A 20,959-nucleotide genomic window follows, 5' to 3' on the forward strand; every position below is an offset into this window, starting at 1 on the left:
ATTTATCAGTCTAAGCACTGCTGTCACAGTGGTCTCTAATTCCTTAATGGATATGTGTATACTCAGTTGCAACCACATGTTTGCACTTGCTCATTAACATGGCCTTGGCTCGAGCGCATGCTGCATCCTGCCCGATGAGAGGGTGAAACACAAGAGATAAAGGAGTTATGAAGGAATTAGGGACAATAATTACAATGATAAAGGAAGCGAGGCTTCATTATTTCAGCTACTCAAGGCATTCTTGGTTTGTATCAGAGCTTTGGGGTATTTTAAAATTTTTTTTATCACCTACAGGATACCAAATTTCTAGGTGAAAGTGCTAAAAGCAGTTCTGGGCCTATATTCTACTTGCTAGGTGTCTGTCTGGAGGCAGCTGCCTCCATATTTCTTCCAAATGCTGACTCTGATAGGTCTCACCTGAGATTTAAGTGTGCATACATTCTTCCACTGTTCAGCTTATCAGTTTAACTTAGTTCTTACTATGCCTGCAGATATTTAACATTTGCAAAAAGTGGATTAATTTCTTTGAATTCTGGGTTGCATTTAGCTGCTTGATAACCCTGTGACTTGGTCACTAGAAGTGTATTTCACACAGTCACTATAAAGTGTGACTCCAACTAGCATAAGTATACCCGAAACCATCTTCAAACGACCAAGCTCAGAAATCCCTAACAACATAGCCCTGCAGGACAGAGTTTGACAAGGTGTACTTGCCTATTTGAGCATGTACCATGGACATTCAGGTACCCGCCTGTCTTGACATGCAGCCTGCAAAACTGACATGAGGGGTTTTTGCCTAAATTGCTCCAGTTCCTGGCCATCTGAATCCAGACTGTGCTCACTTGTACTTAGGTAAGCTATTAAGGGCTTGTTGCCAGAAGAGAAAGATTTATTGACTAAAATTTTACAGGAGTCTGTCCAATGTCCAAGGGCATTTGAAGTTTTCATTCAGAGTCCATACTTACTGTGTCTGTGGAGCATGTTTGTCAAACTGCTGTGAATTTGGGAGGGATGGTGAGCCCTGGAGGACACGACTGGACCTAAAGTTATCTTGAGAAATGGTCTCAGGAATGCAATAAGAAACGGTACGAAGGATTGCAGTGAGTTAAAGCAATGAGCTGCAAGACTGTCAGATGGAGAGCGGCTGTTCAGCAACAGCTCGGCCAGAAATGATCTGCAGGTTGTGAATCACACCTGTATGGTGGGGGAAATCCCCCCTCCTGTATGAGCAGGAGCTTACCCTGCAGGTGTGGGGATAGATGCTTCTGCTCTACACGGGGCTGCCGAGGGAGTACTGTGCACAGGTTTGCACTTTGTTCTTCAGGAAAGCTGTGAATCACTCGAGGGAATTCAGAGGAGAGCTATTAGTGGTGTGCCGTAGTGAATCCAAGAAAACTCAGTAACAAGGAAGAGTCATTAAGCAGGTATTCTTTATTGCGGCACCAGGCAGCACTGGGGGTAGCTCCTTCCAATGGGTTAGCAAAACACATCAGTTCATATACACAAAAATCGTACATATTCATCAGATTTCCTGAGAAGGGCAGTCTTATGGTGATGAGTTCCCTGCATTCATAGTCTTCCTCATGCTGTCCTCTAGTTGAATCTTCCTTCTTGAGCACAAGCCAGGGCCCCCTTTCTGATGCAACCTTTTGTAACAATCAGTTGTGTACTAGACATGTGTCCTTGATGTCTCCTTAATGTCAGGCAACATGTTATCTATTTATCAGCTTTGGTCAGCAAATAGCTAAAACCATCCTTGCAGGGGAAGAAAAACTGGAAGAAATGCACGTAAAGCTTTTATGTATCTTAGTCAGGGATTGCCAGGGGTTTAACTCTTTCAGTAGCAATACCTGACTTTTCTTAGGTGGAAATTGTTCTAGCCAACCCTGAATCTTCCCAGTTTTGTGCGTTTCTAGCAGTCATTTGGCTTTAGATCCAAGAAAAAGCTTGTGACTTGGCTGTCTGATATGGGCCAGCATGCCAGAGCTTGCTGGACTGCTAGACTGGGAGGGGTAGAAAACCACACAAGACTCCAGGAAGAGGAGACGGATGCTGCACTTCCTGCCCTATGCCTGTAAAAAAAAATTAATGTAACAAGATTTAATGTGAATCTTTACAAAAGAGGAAGTTTAGTTTAAACAAAACCTAGTTCACTCACTCATTGTCACACATTTCACTCACATTTGCATACCCACACACTCATGGTTTCCAAGATGCGTGTCAAAGCTCACAAGGGTCACTTGTGTAACACAAAGGATGTGCTGTGCCTGAGAGGAACAGCCTACAGGGTACCTGCAGCACTTGTGTCTCAAAACCCCCTTCTGAGTTTAAACAGACTCTGTAGGTACATCTAGATGCATATGGATTGAGAACTAGTTACCAGAAAACAAGAAGCTAAAGAGAGGGAAAATAGATGCTGAAAGGCGGTTTGTGAAAGTGTCCCAGGAACAGATAAGCTCCAGAGCCAAGAGGTCTTGCTGAATCTGCAGGAACTGGTGATGCCAGGACAATGTCAGATGGATCTACACAAGGCCGCAAGCACGCACGCCATCAACAATGGCTTGTACAACTCGGGCCACATCCAAGAAGGGGGTGGCGGCTATATGCCAACGAAGATTACAGGACTACATATGCATCTGCAGAAACAGATGGACTTTCTGAACATTGACCCTGAAGCCACTGGCACATCAGTATGAGCCTCTGTATCGGAGAGCGCCACTGTGGTCAGCTTCCCCTTCCCTACGGGGTAATGATGAGTGATTGCATGTGTGTGAATCATGAGAGAATAATTGAATTTACTGTCTGGATAGCTATCTACTATTAATAAGTCTACTAAAACAGCTTAATAAAATGCCAATAAATATTGGTTGATCTGTTTCTCCACAAACTTAATCCTGTATCGGGGAAATGGCAATTTAAAACACTTAAACTCCAAGGAGAGAAGACCTATGACAATACCTGTCTTGGCCCTTACCTGTCACTCCCTATGGTTCCTTAGAGAAATCTTCCTGTTCCAGCCTCACTGCTTCTGTCTGCTTCTGGTTTTGTACTTAATGTACTAGGAGAGTTTCACGGTCCTCTGCCACTTCAGAAAACTATCTTCTCTTTTTCACTCTGATTCCCTTGAGGTAGCACAAGGTCAATGATTGGGAATGACTTACTCTTTGTTGTGCCTTTGGTGATGTCATGCATATTAAAACAAGGTGGAAATGGACAGGCACATTCATGAGACAGGAGGTCCCTTGAATTTCAAAGAATGTGGTTAGGGTAAGTATTGTATATGGAGCTTTGAAACAGTCATGTTATAACGTGGATGCAGGTTCATGGCTTAAGATGCCCATCCATGTGCAATGCCCCCCATGTCATACACTGCGGGACTTTGCAACCTGCAGCACTTTTTCCTTCTTTTAGCTCAGGGCGGCAAATCACGCTCTGGAAAACTGTATTCTTCTCACCAATTGTTTGAAGAGCAAGTTTGAGTCAATGGCTGAACACAGGTTATAGTCTCCTCTGACTGCTGAGGGTGGCCCCATGGCTGTGAAAGTCTGATGGCCCGTATACCTAAACGTACTCCCCCACGAGTGATCTGCCGGCTGGCTGTGCATCGGCCACGTGTGGCTGCTCTGGTTGCTCCTTCGCAACAACACAGAAGGTGGTGGTTGCAGTTGTTGGGAGGGATGGAAGCTGGACTGTGTGTCTAAAAGGGTCTTTTCTGCCAGAGGAGCAGGTGTTTCTACAGAACCCCTTGGGTGAGGGACCGACAGGGGGAAGGAGCAACCTTTGTCCTTTTCAACAAATAAATTTGAGGTATTAATTGTCTCTGTGGCTTCTGACATCGAAAGCAAACAAAAACTGTTCAGGAAACTGATGTGGGTTTTTTTTTTTTTTTTACAATATGATTTCAGCTACCATTCAAAACACTTAGTTTCTAGTGTTAAAGTACAGTAATTCTGTGGTGATGTGTGGTTTTCTAGAAGAAAGACTGAAAGGACTGATGTGTTTAAATGAAAATTGGACAATCCTGAGGTCCAGCTATGCTTTCAAAAGCCAAAAGGCAATTTCTTCACAGATTAGAAATGGTGCTTTGATTTCACCTCCTCTGTTTCTTCGACAAAAGCATACATGCCTTTTCAGATTCAGGGCTTTTAACTCTATTTTGAACATTTACATTAAAGTATTATAATAAAGATCAAATGGTTGTGACTGCTAAGTTTCAGATGTTAATAGGTTGTGGCCAACTCACAGTTCATCATGATGTAGCTGTGCTGTGGGTAACACATTTCCCTATGGATACTGCTTAAAACCTCCACACCCTGGGATACTTCCTGCTGTTGCTTGAAAATAAAAGCATGAGTCATTCTGGAAGGCAATTAAGGAACAGATGAAATAAATAGCAAAGAATGACTTGCATAATACCCTCAGTATACTTCCAGATCTACTTGTAAAACCTTACCAAGCTTCCCAGATTTGTACTTTTTCAAAGTTTCTGGTTATTTGTGGGCGTTCAGACTGTATGATGGGAAGGACTAATAGAAATGAAAATCAGTAGCACAGGATTGGGCAGGAGGCAAATGATTTTCCAACTTCTTTGAAGCAAGGCATGAGGTAAGTGTCTTCTAACTTTTGCTTAATTTGGAGGAAGGGAATTATAAACATGGAAGTGCTCCAAAATCGTCAGGGAAAGTAAGATTTTTTTCCTTCTTGGGAATAATTAGTATCTATAGTGATAAGAGTTATTCTAATTAAAATAAGTTTAAAAAGTAGTTTGAGTGTTATCATTACTTACTGATAGCTATACTTGTGTGCCTAATGACTGTTGTTGCTATTTATTTATTTTAAATGAAGGCCTGCTGCAGGGCATGTATTAGTTTAAACAGTGTGTATGTATAACTGTCCTGTTTGGGGGGGGGGGGCGGATATCAAATAAGCTGATACCATTACAGCTGTTGCACCTTTTTCTTACTTCCCCCGCTGTCCTCAGTGCCGCAATACCCTGCCTTCTGCAGCTCCTGTATTTCAGACACTTGTCATAAGCAGGTTATTATAAGCCATGTTATTACTTAGGGAATTACTGGGTTTTGTGCCCTTGCTGTTTGCTCCTTATGAGAAGCTGCTTCACCTTGCTGTCATCAATGCTGGAATTGGACCTTCTGCCAAAGCTGCTTGGTGTTCTCTGCATTTCCTGCAAACTTACCAATGTGCTCTGTATCTGACTCTTCTGTTGTCTTTTGTAGCTGTTTGTGTCTCCGGGTCTATTGTAATCTTGCAGGGTTAAAGTATTAAACTGAAAGGTAAAGCAAATACTTATATTACTTCAACTTCATCTGCTCCTTCAGTGTGACAGAAATATTTCTTAAATTCCTGGCTAACACTGGGCATGAGACTTTGCTGTAACACTCATTAGACAGTAATTCAGATACACACTGTTGTCTTTTCAAGCAGATCTATATGACAGCAACTCCAACTGTTCTTCGTTTGTTGCTAAAGGAAGTTGCACCAAGCACAAACACGGATCGCTTTTACTGTTTTGTATGGTGGGTCTCGAAGTGCGTTGTCAGAGTGAGATTCCCTCCTGGTAGGTTTCTCACAAATAGTCATAGGTGGTCCCTGGGGCAGAGAGCTTGCAGCTGAAGACAGGATGTAGAATAGATTAAAGCAAGGAAGGAGAAAGGTACACAGTGCGATGGCAGCCAATGTTTTACTCTTTTGAGGTTGGGTTTAAGACACCATAAATCACATGGATGAAAGCTTTCAAAAAACAGACTGAGGGGTGGGGCAGGAGGAGAGAGGGTGGGTTGCAGTGCCTATTACATGGCAGACTCAGACACTTCAGATCCTCAAAAACTGGTTTCCTATTTTGGCTTGTGCTTTCAGTTTTGCATTACTGCTACTTCTCCCTTGCAGACTTTCCCTAGGCCAGCCTACCTCTGGTAAGCGGAATGAGACATCAGATGTGTCACTCCTTCCCATTTGAGTGAATTGTCTCCTGGTGTTTCTAGATCCAAGAAAAACATTCAGAAAAGAGTGGTCTTGGTCATCTCCATTCTTATAGAAAGTGCTAAAACAAAAAACTGCCCCAGATAACCTTCAGGGCACTGTTGTGATGGAGGAAGCTTTGTTCGTGTTACCTCTTTATTTCTGCAGACCAAGGGCACGGATTAGTTTTATTTGTGCAGTGCCTGCTTTTAACTGTTAAGAGCTACTGCTGTGGAGATGTTACTGATACCACTTATTTTTATAGAGACTAATTATGCATATTTGCACAGAACAATGAAGATCGAAGTACTAGTCTGCCTAAGCTTGCAAATCTTGGTTCTTCAGGTTGCCTAGTCCAGATTTTTGACCCTGAACCAAAGTGTTTGAAACATGGTAGTGCAGCACATAGGGCAGTTGCACGAAGGATGCATTTTAAGGTGGGGGAGCACACGTAAGGCAGGGTATAGAGCCAAGCTTGCGCAGGAGGCTGTGCTTGGGAAGGTATAGGTCTGCATGCTCTTTTGGCGGAGAAGCGTGCGATTTCAGGAACGTCACTCCCTTCCCAACTTTTTAGCCTCCCAACAGCTGCAACTTTGTCAGGTGGCAATGGAGATGGATGCGCAGCCTGGATTGTCTCACAGACCAGCAGAGGCCCCGTGGCCTGGCAGCTCACTGGCTGTCCCTGGCCTCTTTCCTCACGGGCCACTTCTGCTTGTAGAGCAATCCAGCCCCCGAGGCGTGCCCCAGGCCGAGCGCGCCCTCCCGGAGCGCAGCCGGCCCGCCGAGGCCGGGCTGAGGCGGCCCAGAGGCGCCCCTGAGGGCGGCGGGAGGCGGGCGGTGCCTCGCGGAGGGGGTGGGCCCCGCCCCGTGCTCACCAATCAGAGAGCGGGAATGGTGGGTGGGTGAGTGGCACGAGACCAAGGCGCCAAACACCCCTTCCTCCTTCGGCCGCCGACGGATGCGCCCACCTCCCGCTCTTTGGACAGCCAATCACAACCGCGCTCCGTCTCCCCATCCCGCCTCTGGCGGCAAAGAACCAACGGGAGGCGCTACTTCTTCAGCGGCTCAGCCAATCAGCGACCGAGCTTAAAAAACCACACCCCGTCCTCGTCACCTCCCGCTCGCAGCCTCCGGAGGCGAGGGTCGCTCTGGCCTTTGCTATGGTGCCGGGAGCCGCCGGTCTTCCCCTTCCCCTCCCCCTCCGCCGCGCGGGGTCAGCCGGGCAACCCGCGCCATGACCCGGCCGCTCGGCGTGGGCGTGCCGTCGCCGGGCTCGCCCGTCATCAGGTTCCGACGCCATTTTACGCCGGCAGCCGCGGCCACAGAAATGGCCCAAGAGTTCAGGTACCGGGGGGGGTGGGAGGCGGCAGCCGCCAGGCACCGGGCCCGCCCCGCGGGGCGCCTCTCGGCTCCCGGCGTGCAGCGGGGCGCGGGGGCGCTCCCGGCGGGTACCGTGCCTCCGGCAGGGGGCGCCGCGGGCGGGCGGCTCCCGGCGTGCTCCCCGCCGGGCGCGGGCGGCGGGCCGCCGCAATGGCGCGGGCCGAGGCGGAGGCGCGGGGGGATGGCGGCTGCGGGAGCCTCACGGTGCTGGACCCGGCTCCAGGCTTTCGGTCCCGGCCAGGCGTGGCGGATGGGGGTGTGGGAGTGTCGGGGATCGCGGTGGTGTGGCGGCCGGTGCCCTCCGCAGCCGTGCTTGCGCCACTGGCAGTTCCATCCCGGGGACGCTGGTCCTTGTTTTCGTGCGGTGGTGGTAGTTTGTTGGCCAGGGTGAAAGGGGTCTGATAGCCAGGCAGCCTGACAGCACGCAAAGGAACAGAAGGAAATGTCTGGCTGAATAGTGACTAGCACCTTCAGCGCACCCTTCAAAATAAGCGAGCCCTCCCACGTGTACCCGTGTGTCCTCCCACCGTACATCTCGGTGGTTGTTAGCAGGCCCGCCGGCAGAGCTAGGTAGGCTTCAGCAGTTCGGCTCTGAAGGGACAACTTCCATTGTCATCGGTTCAGCTTTCAAGCCTGTTCTAGCTGTGAACCGCACTTCTAACGGTGCTGGAGGGCAGGGCCTCCCATGAAGGCGGTGGCCGTCAGTGACAGTTTTTAGACATGATGAACCTGTCTGCCAACTAGAAATCCAGATTCTGCCAAAGGCTTAATGAGGCTTTCCAGAGGCTGCCAAGTTAAATAAGTTTTGTTTCTTGCAGTATGAGGCAAGTCATAATTTTCTTAGATGTCCTGGTTTCAGCTGGAATAGAGTTAATTTCCTTTCTAGTAGCTGGTACAGCTCTGTCTTTTGGATTTAGTATGAGAATAACGTTGATCGCACAGTGATTTTTTATTTTTTTTTTTTTTTTTTTAGTTGTTGCTAAGTAGTGTTTATACTTTATCAACGATTTTTTGGCTTCTCATGCCCTGCTAGTGAGAAGGCGGGGGGGGCAGCACAAGAAGTTGGGAGGGGACACAGCCAGGACAGCTGACCCAAACTGGCCAAAGGAGTATTCGGTACCACACGATGTCATACCCAGTATATAAACTGGGGGGAGTAAGCTGGGAGGGGCGGATCGCTGCTCGGGAACTGACTGGGCATCGCTCAGCAGGTGGTGAGCAGTTGCATTGAGCATCACTTGTCTGTCTTGGATTTTATTTCACTCTCTTTTTGTTATCTTCATTTTCATTACTATTATTATTATATTTTATTTCCATTATTAAACTGTTCTTATCTCAGCCCACAAGTTTTACTTGTTTTTGATTCTCCTTCCTATCCCACTGGGGGTGAGGGGGGAGGAATTAATGAGTGGCTGTGTGGTGCTTAGTTGCTGGCTGGGGTTAAACCATGACATGATGCCATTAGCAGCACCTTACTTTGTTTCTGCTGATCCTCTTCTTTGATAGTCCTGACATTTGGAGGAAAGTGAGAAGGTAAAAGTTCAGCTTCTCTTCTTGTTGCTTCTTGACCAAGAAATCAGAACTTACTCTGTGTTTTGATTTTGCTGTGGTCATCTAAAAGACTGTTGTGAGGTTTTATGTGTGACTTTCTCGGTTATTTGTGTTTTGGTTTGGTTTTTTTTGTTATTTATACAGTGCTTTTCAAGATGTTCCTGTTAGTCAAAGATGTAGCAACATTTTGTAGTTTGTATCCATGTTGTGTGGCTTTGCTTTCTCTGAGCTATTGCTAGTGTTTCCAGCACAGATTCTTAAAAGTACAGTTTTTATCCAATCAGAGGTAACCACTGATTCAGCTGTAAACACTAATTTAAAGAATCTCAGGGATTTGTCTTTTTAAACAAGTGAAAGGATTTCCTCCCTCTCTCTTTCATGCAGGTTGTGCCCTTAATTTTGAAAGACCCAAGAGGTCTGTTAGGTGCATCTCCTGGCTGTGTAGCCTTTTTCTTTGTCAAGTGAGATCATGTATTTATGGGTTTTGCCTTTTCTTATCTGGGTTTTTTGTGGTCTCCCTGGTGTCTCAGTTAAGATGCAATTTCACAAAAAATGATGGAATACTTTTTAGTGGGGATAAAAGTGTTTTGCTGAATTTATATATTTTGCTGAAAAGTGTTAACCAGAGCTATGTAGTTGTTGACAAAGATACAATGAACAACTGTGACTTTCATGTGAGGTAAGAAGGAGTGAAAACCAGTAATTATTGTTGCTTCATCATTTCTCTGTTCTTTTAGTGCTGATTATTTGACCTCTTACTAAAACAATAGTGGAAATTCTCCTGTGGACAGTTATGGTCCTGTTCGCATAGAAAGTCACAAAGCAGTGACATTTTATACTTTCATATGTATGAAAAGCAGGTTGGAAAGCACAGTACTTTCTCATGTTTCTCCCTTTGCCATATCACCTGCTTTTTTTCCCCCCACTCTTTGCTTTTGTTTGAAGTTTCTAATACACTTCCTTGTCTGAGATACAATAGAGCACTTGAGAAATCACTGTTGTAGTTGGACACTTCTTATCCCTTGCACTTCCAAAAAGCAGAATTACAAATGCAAAGTAGAAAATGTCAATGGATAAGCACTTTAAAACAGTCTAAAATGAATCACTCTCCATTAGAGTTAAACTTTTATGGCAGGGAGAAAAAAAAAAGGCTGCTTTTTCAGTGTCAGTGCCTCCATTCTCTCATTTATGTTATACAAGGCTTTGTATAATTACAGAACAAACACGAATTTTGTTACAAAGGTCTTGCATTTAGAATAAAAGACAACAAAAAGATAAAATGAGATAGTGGGTGTGGTAGGGAGACAAGCAATCATTTGAAATCAGTGGCTGTGGAAAGAAGGAAGAAGATAGCAGAAGGCTTTGGTTTTGATTTGTCTTCAAGATTCAAGTGCAGAAGAGGAATCTGAGAGGTAAATGGAGATGAGGTTTGGACTGCCAGCAGTGGTTGGTATTGCAGATGGGGCTGTAGCCTGGAAAGAAGTACAGTTGCTTAGTTGGGAAAATAGAAGGTTTTGGAAAGAAGTGCAATGCAGAAAGCTGCAGGCACGGGGTGATTTTGCAGGTGCAAGAGCAGTTACGAGCCGGCATTGGGAGTGTTCTGAAGAATGCAAAGCAGAGAGCGCCTCGTGAGAAGGTGGGGTCAGGGTGTCAGAGTGAGAGGCAGTCTAGTGCAGAAAGACAAATGAGTCAGCAGCAGCAATAACAGCAAATAAACCTGCAACGTAGCCTTTTGATTCTCTGTTCAACTGAAATTTGGGGACCCTGTTGTTTCGGCATGTGGGAAGAACAAGCGTGTTTTGGCCTACATCAGATTAAGCTGGGACAGGTTGGAGGAAAGTAGTCTTTGACAAGAGTCTTTTCTGCTCTCTTTGGTAAGCTGGAAGTTTTATGTACTCACATATTCTGATTACAGATGGCTTTTCATTGACTTACAGTGTTCTCAAAGATCACTGCTTGCCAGTAGCCTAATTAAAGAAGTATCGATGTGTTATGAACAGCTTTTTGTATTTCTGTAGGTGCTGAAAATGCAGAAACCATATTAGAAAGTGCAGAAGTGAAAGTAACAAGCTTACGGAAGGATTCAAAATTAAACCCAGGTTTAGTTTGAATGAGCAGTGGGTTCTTCTGTCCTGAACTTCAAAAATGGTTATTGAGTCTATGAAAGCAGAGTCATGTATGGATGCTTGAATATATTAGCTCAGAATCTGGAATAAGTAAGTTTTGCCTTTGTAATCACTGTTAACACAGGCATTAACAATCTATCTTTGTCTTAGAATGCACGGAAAGATGACAAAAGGTGGAAGAAGGTCTTAAATCTGTGTTATTTGTGCTTTCTCTCACCAATATCCTGTTTGAACTTGAACAGATGCTTCCAAAGCAGGCATAACTATAGCCTTGAAGTTGTTAGTAAACTTCCTTGCTATGTGGGAGAAAGTGAAGATAACAAGTTCATAGTTCTTGGTGTATTTTAGTGTTCAAATTGTACATTACTCTGATAATCTGCCCATTTTTAGAAGTGACATTCTCTCATGGAGAAATGCCTTGGTGTTCTCACATCCCACTTATTCTTGCCAGGGAAATTACCTCTGATTTAACACTATTAATTATCTTGTCGTGTATGTGTAAAAAGTAAGGTGGTTGTAGACCACAGTTTCTGTTGGAAAGCCAGAAGATGCCCGTAATGTGTGCTGGGAGGGAGGCCACTGACGTGTGTATTTTGTTAAGGGGCAGTGCTGGTACAAGTTCCTGCTGAGAAGTCTGGTAATAGGGCGGACAGGAATTTGCGTCCCAGCCTGGCACCAGATGTGTGAAAAAGGCAACAAACAGCGGTGCAGAAAGGGGTTTGGACAACAAGAAGAAAGTTACAGGCTTGGTTGAACTTTACAACTTGCAGCTAGAAATTTGTGGTTAGACTTGTTTGCAACTAATTGTTAAAGAAGCGCAGTCCAAACCCTAGATTTCCTGAACCAGAGTTTCAGGCATTGCATCTTACAAAAATAATAATGTAATAGAAGGGTACAGCAGCAGGGTCAGCTGGAGCTGGGTGCCTCCAGACAGGAACCCCAAACAAAGAAATCCCTGGGCATTTATACCCTTACAGACCATGCATCCACCCTCCAGTGATCTTCACATGCCCTTTGATCCAACGATGATTCTGGCCTCAGATCCTCGGCCATCTTCTGACTCCTTATTGGACTCCTAGTCCACTGTCTCCAGGCAGGCTGTTATCTTGACTAGTTGCAGCTGCTGGTGGTGGTTGTAGCCTTGAAGCTTCCTTATATTTGGGTTTCTGCTGGCTCTGGAGGCCTTGTCTTGCTTGAATGGGTACAAGTTCTGTACACATCCAGTAAATCTAGGCAAAAAAGTTTACAGCCTGCAGCTTAAGCCTTCAGCAAATCTAGCTACTCGTGCTGAGTAAAGCTAAGCAAATGGCATACTATATCACACATTGTAACTCTTCAGTGATTTGTTCTATTTAAAACTCACGTATTTAAGCTAAATAACTAATATCTCATAACGTAGTAATGTATTGAAGAGGGTTTGGTCACTGACGGTATTGATAAGGCCAGCTGCTTACCACTATAACATCTTTAAAAAAAAAAAAGCCAAAAACAAACAAACAAACAAACCCCAGTAGGAGTTAGCAGCTCAGCCTTTTCAGTGGAGATGAGAAGGTTGTTACCACCATCATAGAAGGTACTGGTGAGGTCTCACCTAGAATACTGGATCAGGTGTGGTCAGTTCTGTTTAAGAAAGCATAGTTTAAGCTGGAAGGGTGTTTAAGACTTACCAGAATGATAAAGGAAACAGTTTGAGTGAGGCATCTGACAGGTTGGCTTTGTTAGCTGATCAGAGTGAAAGCTAGAAGGCAATGAGGATGGTTTCTCTGATCTGTCAGAAAAAGTAGGAGAAATAAGAGCTGCTGGCATTAAAACACAATCTGTAGAAATAAATTATGGCATTTTAGTTTTATCAGTATTCACTGTATGGGCATTTAGTTGTTGTTAAAAAGATGAAGTTATGTTTTCTTTTCAGAAACAAGACCATCACAGAGTTCTTCAAACCAGTTTTAAACCAAGGTAAATATGTGGTTTTTAAATGGAAGATATTAGTATGAGTTTTAATTATATAAGTGTGCAGAAGTGTAGTCCAATCGTACTCCAAATTGAAGCAGCAATATAGTGAGTATAACTTACAAATATGTCAAAATGCGCACATTTACAATTTTTCCTAATAATGTAGCTGAAAACATTAATTTCCTATTAAAATTAATTTCTTCAAATAGTGATGTAATTATTAAGCCCAGGGCAGTGGTGGAGTCACCATCCCTGGAGGTGTTCAAAAAATGTGTAGATGTGGCACTCTGGGGCATGGTTTAGTGGGCATGGTGGTATTAGGTCAACAGTTGGACTTGATGATCTCAGGGGTCCATTCCAGCCTTATGATTCTATTGTTTCGAGTTATTGTCTCACGCTTAAGGTAGATTTTTTTTTTTGTAACAACTGAAGCTGTGACTAGACCATGCAATTCTTCAATACAAAATAAATTGCATGGCACCAGCAAAACTAAATGATTAAGTAAATTCATTTTGGATTGTGTGTGAGAGAGAGAGAGATAAAACATCAAGTAATACAGTCCAATAAGATTTTGTTTTTTCCAATGTTGTGATTGTGAATAATTTGTCTTTTTCCTTTCTCTCTTGGTCCTTGGCCATAAAGACAGAACTGTGCTGTGCTCACCAGACAGAGGAACTGCAAAAGATGCAGGAATTGGACTGTCAGTTTTACGCTCTGAACGTTTTGAAAAGAAAATATCTTCTCCAAAGAGGGTCAAAAGAAAAAAGATGCCAGACCAAACACCAAACACAAGTCCTGTGGTAGATGCCTTTCAGAGAGGAATTAAGGAGAAAAAGGACAGTGTAAATATTTTGGAGAATGGCAGAGCATGCAAGGCACTGGGTTCATTGCACCCAAAAGTTGTGATTCGAAAACTCCTTGTTACCGCAGGGTCTCACGGCTATTTCTTGGTCAAAAAGGATAAAACCGTCAAGTCAGAACAGGGAAGAAATGAGAAGTGTCTGTGTGTAACAAGAGCACCATTGTCTTGTGGAAATAGTCGGGAACAGAAAACTGGCTGTATGGATCTGGAAGACACTAGTTCAGATTCTGACAAACGAGTTTTGTCATCAGAAGCTGGTACTCGAAAAGCCTGCACTAGAAATAATGGCACTGTGAACAACACAGCTCTGTGCCAGACCCCAGGTCTTCCCGTGACATTGCCCTGCACTCCCACTGGCTCTGAACTTAGGTTGCCACTGGAAGCTCTTCACAGGGAGAGGAAGCGGAAGAAACATAGAATGAAGCAAACTAAGCCACATCCTGCAAAGCCACTCTCAGGAGCAAGTGTATCGCATCAGGTGTGTTTAAAAGGGTCATTAAAGGTGGAAATCGGTGACCCATTGTGCATGTGATTTTTAAACTTTTTTTTTTCATTTTCAGTGTAGGATGAGACGCTTGGTGCTGCCTTTTTCAGATGTAACAAATGTTTATGCTCTTTTGCTATTCCTTTGTAAGTTTTAGGTCATGCTTGGGTAAGCCAGTTCTTAACTGTGTCACAATAAATGGGAAATCCTGGTTGAAAAGCATGGAAATGCAGCGCAAATTGTAACTTTAAATTATATCTTGTAGAAGAAATATCTTTATCTTAAATGTCTTATAACCTTGTGTTTTCTTACAGTGTATTGTAGGGAACAGCCTGGCAAATTTCTGCTAGTTAGAAGTTGCAGTTAGTAGAAGTTCAGATTTATGCGCTTAAGCCACAGTATTTAGCTAGAGGTGGGAGTGGTCCTAAGTTTGTCATATTTCATTACAGGTTGAATTCTATTCACTTTTTAACCAAGAAAACCCTTTAAAAGGGTGCTAGTTACTTGTGAGGAAGATCATTATGTGTGCCTCCCTAATGTGCTATGGATGGAGTGAAAAAGATTGTTTACCTTGTGTTTCCTTTTCTCCTTAGCACCCCTCCCTCTGTGTTTGCTTGTCTGTGCTTTCTGTCATTTTGTCATTTAAGTTCCTAATGACTTGTTGAGGAAAGCCAGATGGGCTGTGTTGCCATATAGCCCAGGGATGCAAGTGTCTAATGGCCCTAAAAGTGGGGAGATATAGAACCGGAGGCCAGTCTGAAGAAAAGATGTAAAATTTGGGTTGTGGAGAGTCCTTTTGTTGAGATCTCTGCAGCTGTGTTTTTAGTTTGTCTTGAAATGAAGTATATTGCCATATTTCTAGGAGTGTGTGGAACTAAGTCTATGCCGTATTCAATGCTTGTCTCAAGACGTCAACATCCTGGTTTTAAAAAGTGACTAACTTTTTTTATTTTCTCTGTCCTTATTTTTAGGGAAGTGGATGTCCTTTAGGCAAAACACAACATTCTTGTTTAAGGAAGACTGCCTCAGGTAGAAGCTGATAATATAGAATTAATTAAACAATCAGGTTTATCACTTAATGTCTCTTTAATGTTGGTTGTGGGGTTTTTTTTCCTTTAAGTTATGTTTTTCTGTTTTCTCTGTTTCAAAAAAAATTTACTGCTGTATGGTCATGGTTATTTCTAATACATGGCAAGCTTGAAGAGGTTTAAAAGTAATTTGGGATTTTGGTGAAAAACAGATGTGTTTGTAACTTAATTAGAAGTCATGCTATTTCTTTGTCTTAAGCCTTTAGTCCCTGGTTATTTTTATGGGTTCTCATGTATTTCGGAAAATCCACATTCACTGTCATGGTTAACAAATTTTGCCTTTCCGCTTAATCCAAAAAAGACATTCTTGTTGAACCGAACACTGAAGTTTAGCTCATATTGCTTTTTGTTCTGTTTAACCACATGATTTTTTTTCTACAGTAGTTAGAACTGAATATGAAAAGGTTGTGTGACTAGAAGCTTGAGCTGGGTCAGTAGGATGATTAAAAAAAAAAAAAAAAAAAAGGGCAGGGGGGAGACCCAAAACAAGGAGAGTATTCCTGTGTTGTGGGTCCGTGGCTGTGTAAACCTGTCAGACTCTTTGCCGCTGTGCTTCACTTTCTGCCTGTGCTAGCACTGGGACTTGGCCAGCAGTGCAAGGAGCTGATCTGGCTGAAAATTGAGTTGGGGAGTTCTCAGACACACCAGCTCCATGAAGTAGCTTGCCATGAAGTGCTGGTGCCAGCTTAAGGCAGGAAGCAGAAAAGCAAGATGAAGAAGGTGGGCTCTGGTGCCATAGAACCATAGCCTCAAAACAGATTTCTTCATATTCTGAATGCTTTTTTTACGACCACTGTTAAAATTACTGCAGTATTTCCAAAACACTTTTCATACTGTTCATTATTTATAACTGTAATATGTAATTAGAGAAACTTTCTTCCAGTCCCATACCTCAACTGGGCTGTTGTCTGTTTCCAAAGACTGATTGATTCTAGTGTATAGGAGAAGTGTTCTATGGTGGTTACTAACCTGCTTTAAAATACAAGGATTTAATTTCATTTGTGAGTTAGTTACAGTAATAATGTAATTATAATCCACTGTGTTCAAACAGAATGGAGGTATTGTAGTTTCTGATAAAAATTTCAATCATAGTTGACTTAAAAACAGAAGTTAGGGTTTTTTAGAGTTTAAGCTGTTAGGGGTTTGATTATTTTTTTTCTTAAATGTATTTTTTAAACGTGACAACAGTGATTTACTTTTTTTATTCAACACGTCATAGATGACCCATCTCAACCAAAGCCAAAGCAGGTTTCAAAACATGAGGCATCTTCTCCAAATGCACTGAGAACATCTGGGATGGCCACTGGTAGGCAGAAGAGCCAGTCTGTTCCTTCTTGCTGCCTTAGGTCTAAGATGTCTTCTGGGCAATCCAAACAAATAGACTTCCTTGGGAAAAGAAAACACACTGCCATGAGCGTGGATGCAGACAGTTCAAATCAACCTGAAGTGTCAAGTTTGAATGACCCTACTTTTCTTACATCGTCTGCAAAATGCGAAAATAAGAGGTCTGACTTTGTAAAACTTAGCCTTTTGAAGTCTCATTGTGATGGTGTTCTGCAACTAATGGAGGCTGCTGCTCTACCTAGACATGATTCTGCTCTTCCAGAGGAATACCTCAACTCAAGCAATGAAAATGAGAAAAATAATTGCTCCTCTGTAGGTTTGTCATCTTCATGTTCTGCACACAGTCCTGGTAAAAATAACCACATTTCTGTTGTGGATACCAAAGAGAATCAGTTGCAGGTGGCTAACTCATGCTTTTTCTTGGAAAAGTCCCTTCCTTTTTCTCAGGAAAAGAGTACTGTGTTGCCTTCTCTCCACCACTTAACACAAACAAAAGGTGCGAAATCCCATCTCCAGAATGCTGGCTTATCTCAGGTATTGGATGCTAAGAAAGAACAAGACAGGAAAAGACCAGAAAGAGGTGCCCACAGTAAAGCTTACAGTATTCAATCCAGCAACAGTTTTTCAAAACCAAAAGACAAGGCTTCAGAAAATGCTTCTGATTCTTGTTTGGTGGGAGGTTGTTCGAAACTTGCGCTCTCAGAAGAGAGTGGTAAAAGTGTTCCCCCTTCATTGCCTTTTGAAAAAGGGTGCATGGACAGCAGCCATATGTCTTCACAACTCTCAGGAGAGTTAAAGGTTAAAAGCATCTGTACAGACAAGTCCAAGTTGAATGGAAAATCAAAAAGCAGCTTTGATAGTGAAGATGAGAGTTTGGAATGCAGTCTAGGTGATGATGACGACGATGATGAAGAAGTATTCGTGCCACTGCAAGAAATTCTCTCTTCAAGTCCCAAGCCACAGGCAGGAACTCTGGAAAAATCTTTTCTTGAATGTTTTTCTCAGGACACCATGGCTTCATTACTGAAGCTTCAGGTAAGTGTTGAAAAAACCCAAAAAAAGCACTGCATCAGCTTTGTTTTACTGTGGTTTTAATATGATTTTTTCCTGTATTCATAATGCATGAGAACTCAAGAGTTATTTTCCTGCAAAACTGGTTACCTGGCTTAAGGGTCCTGTGCTGTATAGTGGAAGTAGTCAGAGAAAGTGTGTGCTTATTACTGTGCTTGTCCTTGCAATGGCTGAAAGATGGGTTTGTGCAGCCGAATTGCATTAGCTGTGTGCTTTTCAATGGTTTTTAGGAGCTCTGTTTTTGCTTTTTTCCCCTAAAGAAAAAGGCTGCAGGTTACATTTAGATGATGCGTGGGGTCTAATGTTCTCATTTTCCTAATCAGGTAGGATTTTTATAAGTTGAAGTTAATTAGAGAAGATTGATCTAGATGTTGAGAGATCTGTGCTAGACTCCAGTCATATATCCTTGTCACAGTCTGTGATTGTTAGAAACCTGGGTACGAGTCCTTCATCTAAAAGTGTCATGTTTGCTTTGAGGCTGAATTTCATGGAAATTGGAAGTATTTTAGAAAGGACTTCAAAAAGCTGAATCACTTCTGCTCCCAAGGGATAGATGAAGTGTTTGAATCCCAATTTACAGGATATTATGATATTATGATGATTAATTGATCGTGTTTTTTTAAAAGCCTAATTGTTCGATAACAGCTTGTCAAATAAGTAGTGATTTTGAAGTTTTATTGTAAGACAGTGTTTCAGTTAGTAAAGTCCTGTGGTAGGACTTAGTGTGGCATTCCTGACAGAGTTGGTACAGGTTGGAAATGGCTGCCTTTAAATAAAAAGATTTTGTACCGAGTCTGGCTGGGTTGGAGTTATTTTTCTTCATAACAGCTGTATGGTGCTGTGTGTTTTGGACAAAACCAGTATTGATAAGAGACCAGTCTTCTGCCTGTTATGGAGCAGCGCTTGCACGGCATCAAGGCTTTATCCTCTTCCTGCTCTGCCCCTGCAGTGAGTAGGTCAGAGTGGACACAAAGCTGGGAGGGGACAGAGGCGGGGCAGCTGACCCCAGGTGACCAAAGGAATATGCCACATAGTGTCATGCTCAGCAGTCAAAACCAAGCAGGGGGGTTGGTCTGGCCTGTAGCCATTACTCAGTCTAGCAGGGCATCCTTCTGCCTGTGGGAGGTGCTGAGTGATTGCCTTTGCATCGCTTCTTATTTTTCCCCTTACCCCCTTCTTCCTTCACTTGTTAAACTGCCTTTATCTTGACCCCGTGAGTTTTCTTGCTTTTGGACTTATTCACACCCCTGCATCACTGGGTGGGGAAATGAACGAGCTGCGTGGTGCTTAGCTGCTGGCAGGGGTCAGTCCACCGCGGTTTTCTGCAGTAGAAAACAAACAGCAGCATACCTCTGTAAATACTCTCGTCCTCCTCTCCTACCGTTTTTAAGTCTCTGAAATGGTTTGAGTTTATTATTGACTGGGTTACTATCTCCATAGGCAGATGTGAAACAGCCATAATAATTTTATCTGCCCTTGCGATTCATTATGCAAGCACGTTATAGATACGGCTTCTGCGGTTACATACGTGTTGCACGATCCTAACCATCGTGTCTACATAATTAGACTGATAAACAGATGCACCCTAGATCAAATGTCTGTGGAACATGTATGTGACCACAACATTAGGCCTATCCTGTTTCTGCATGATTAATGGCCAAGTAAGACAAAACAGTTAAGACCTGTCCCGAAATTTCCGTGGTCATGGTTTTTGCGTATACTAGCATTCTTCTCTTGTCTCGTGAGAAGGGGCATATGTGCACATTGGAATAGAGTCTTTATTCCTCAGTTGTTCAACAGTCATTTCAGACTTAAACCAGATATAAAATAAGGAAAGAGCTCCTCAGGTTTCCCACAAGATTTCCCACACAAAGACATGCTGTTTGTTAAATTTGAAAGATATCTCTGAATGCCAAAAATTAATGCTGTATTAACAGACTTTTTTATTAGCAGGTAGACACTAACCTCTTAAACTAGCCTCTGTTACCTTTGGATAATAGAAAATCCCCAGTGAGAGTGTATATTCTTACTGAATTGTGTTCTCCTAAAATGAAAGAGCTCATAGGAGGAAGCTTTGTCGCTAGTAAGAGGCTTGTGATTTTAGAAGGTAGTGTTAGAAGGGCACTGCTTGTCCAAAGAACTGAATCGTGGCCATAAAAAGATTTCAAATCTGTGTTGTCTACTGCTAGCTGAATAAAATAGTGGCTACTGGAAAACAAACTGATTTGTTAGCGGTTAAGACTTTCTTTGTGTGTTGTTTTGTTTTTTTTATTCTATTTATTAGCTTCTTAATTTGGGTTTGTATTAGGATTTTGACTGGAAGCTTTGTTTTGTCTGGTGTTTTTGGAGGTGATTTAGCAAACAGCTGGTGCTTTGCCCTCTAGGGACTCCAGAAGGTAACAAAGAGGTACTGAATCATTTCTGGAGTTTCTTGTCTCATGCACAAGAATGGGGATTCCCAGGGTCTTGATGGATGATAATAATAAATGTGTGAGGTAAAAGGCTTTTGATGTTAATGCTCTTTGTGAAGGTTAGCTGGAGGTCAGCCCCAGGGAGAGACGCAGAGACTTCCTTTGCTGTTCAGATCCATCATGAAGCAGTTATTTCTAAATTAATCACCAAGAGAGATTTGACCATTATATAAAATTGTCAAGGGACAGAGAAACCTAAACTGTTCATTGTCCTGTTTTTCAGGGTCTCCTTTGAGTTTTTATCTTCAAGTAAAATATCATTAAAATTGGAAGAGGTTTCTATTTTGATTATGTTTATTGTTTTAGTACTGAATGAATAGATAGCTTGTGGTATTTTTTTAATTTCTTACTATTTCATTTACAGCTTTCTAAGCCTCCTGTTGCTAGCCAGGTGTCATATATGAACAGCTTAGAACACCTCTTGAAGGAGAAAGAAGAGTCTAAAAGGTTTGTTTCTTAAAGCTGCTTTGAAAAATCCAGGATGGAGTTGTAGAAGCTTAGGTTTGCCTTGTCTCCCTAAAACTGATGGAGTTTGAGTAGTAGCAAGCTAAGCTTTGTCTGCTGATGCCACCAGCATACATCTGATAGGACCTACAAGTGCAGCTTAACTGTAAAAGCGGAGTGTCAGGCTCCTTCCAAGCAATAATGGATGA

The 20,959-nt window shown here is 42.9% G+C and overlaps 1 protein-coding gene across 3 annotated transcripts in view; it reads left to right on the plus strand.

The window, feature by feature from the left end:
* The first annotated feature begins 7,210 nt into the window (after positions 1–7,210).
* Positions 7,211–20,959, plus strand: part of SLF2 (SMC5/6 complex localization factor 2) — a 30,561-nt gene continuing 16,812 nt past the window's right edge. The window contains exons 1-6 of one of the 3 annotated variants that reach the window (XM_086466521.1): positions 7,211–7,320; positions 12,946–12,990; positions 13,615–14,326; positions 15,304–15,361; positions 16,640–17,799; positions 20,671–20,753. In XM_086466521.1, coding sequence (XP_086322647.1) covers positions 7,211–7,320; positions 12,946–12,990; positions 13,615–14,326; positions 15,304–15,361; positions 16,640–17,799; positions 20,671–20,753 — 2,168 coding nt within the window. Of the gene's footprint in view, positions 7,321–12,945; positions 12,991–13,614; positions 14,327–15,303; positions 15,362–16,630; positions 17,800–20,670; positions 20,754–20,959 lie in introns of all 3 variants that reach the window. The other 2 variants (XM_086466522.1, XM_086466523.1) reach the window with 2 other exon arrangements.

The sequence above is a fragment of the Leptosomus discolor genome, chromosome 6 (assembly GCF_034619465.1).
Source record: "Leptosomus discolor isolate bLepDis1 chromosome 6, bLepDis1.hap2, whole genome shotgun sequence".
Classification (NCBI taxonomy): domain Eukaryota; kingdom Metazoa; phylum Chordata; class Aves; order Leptosomiformes; family Leptosomidae; genus Leptosomus; species Leptosomus discolor.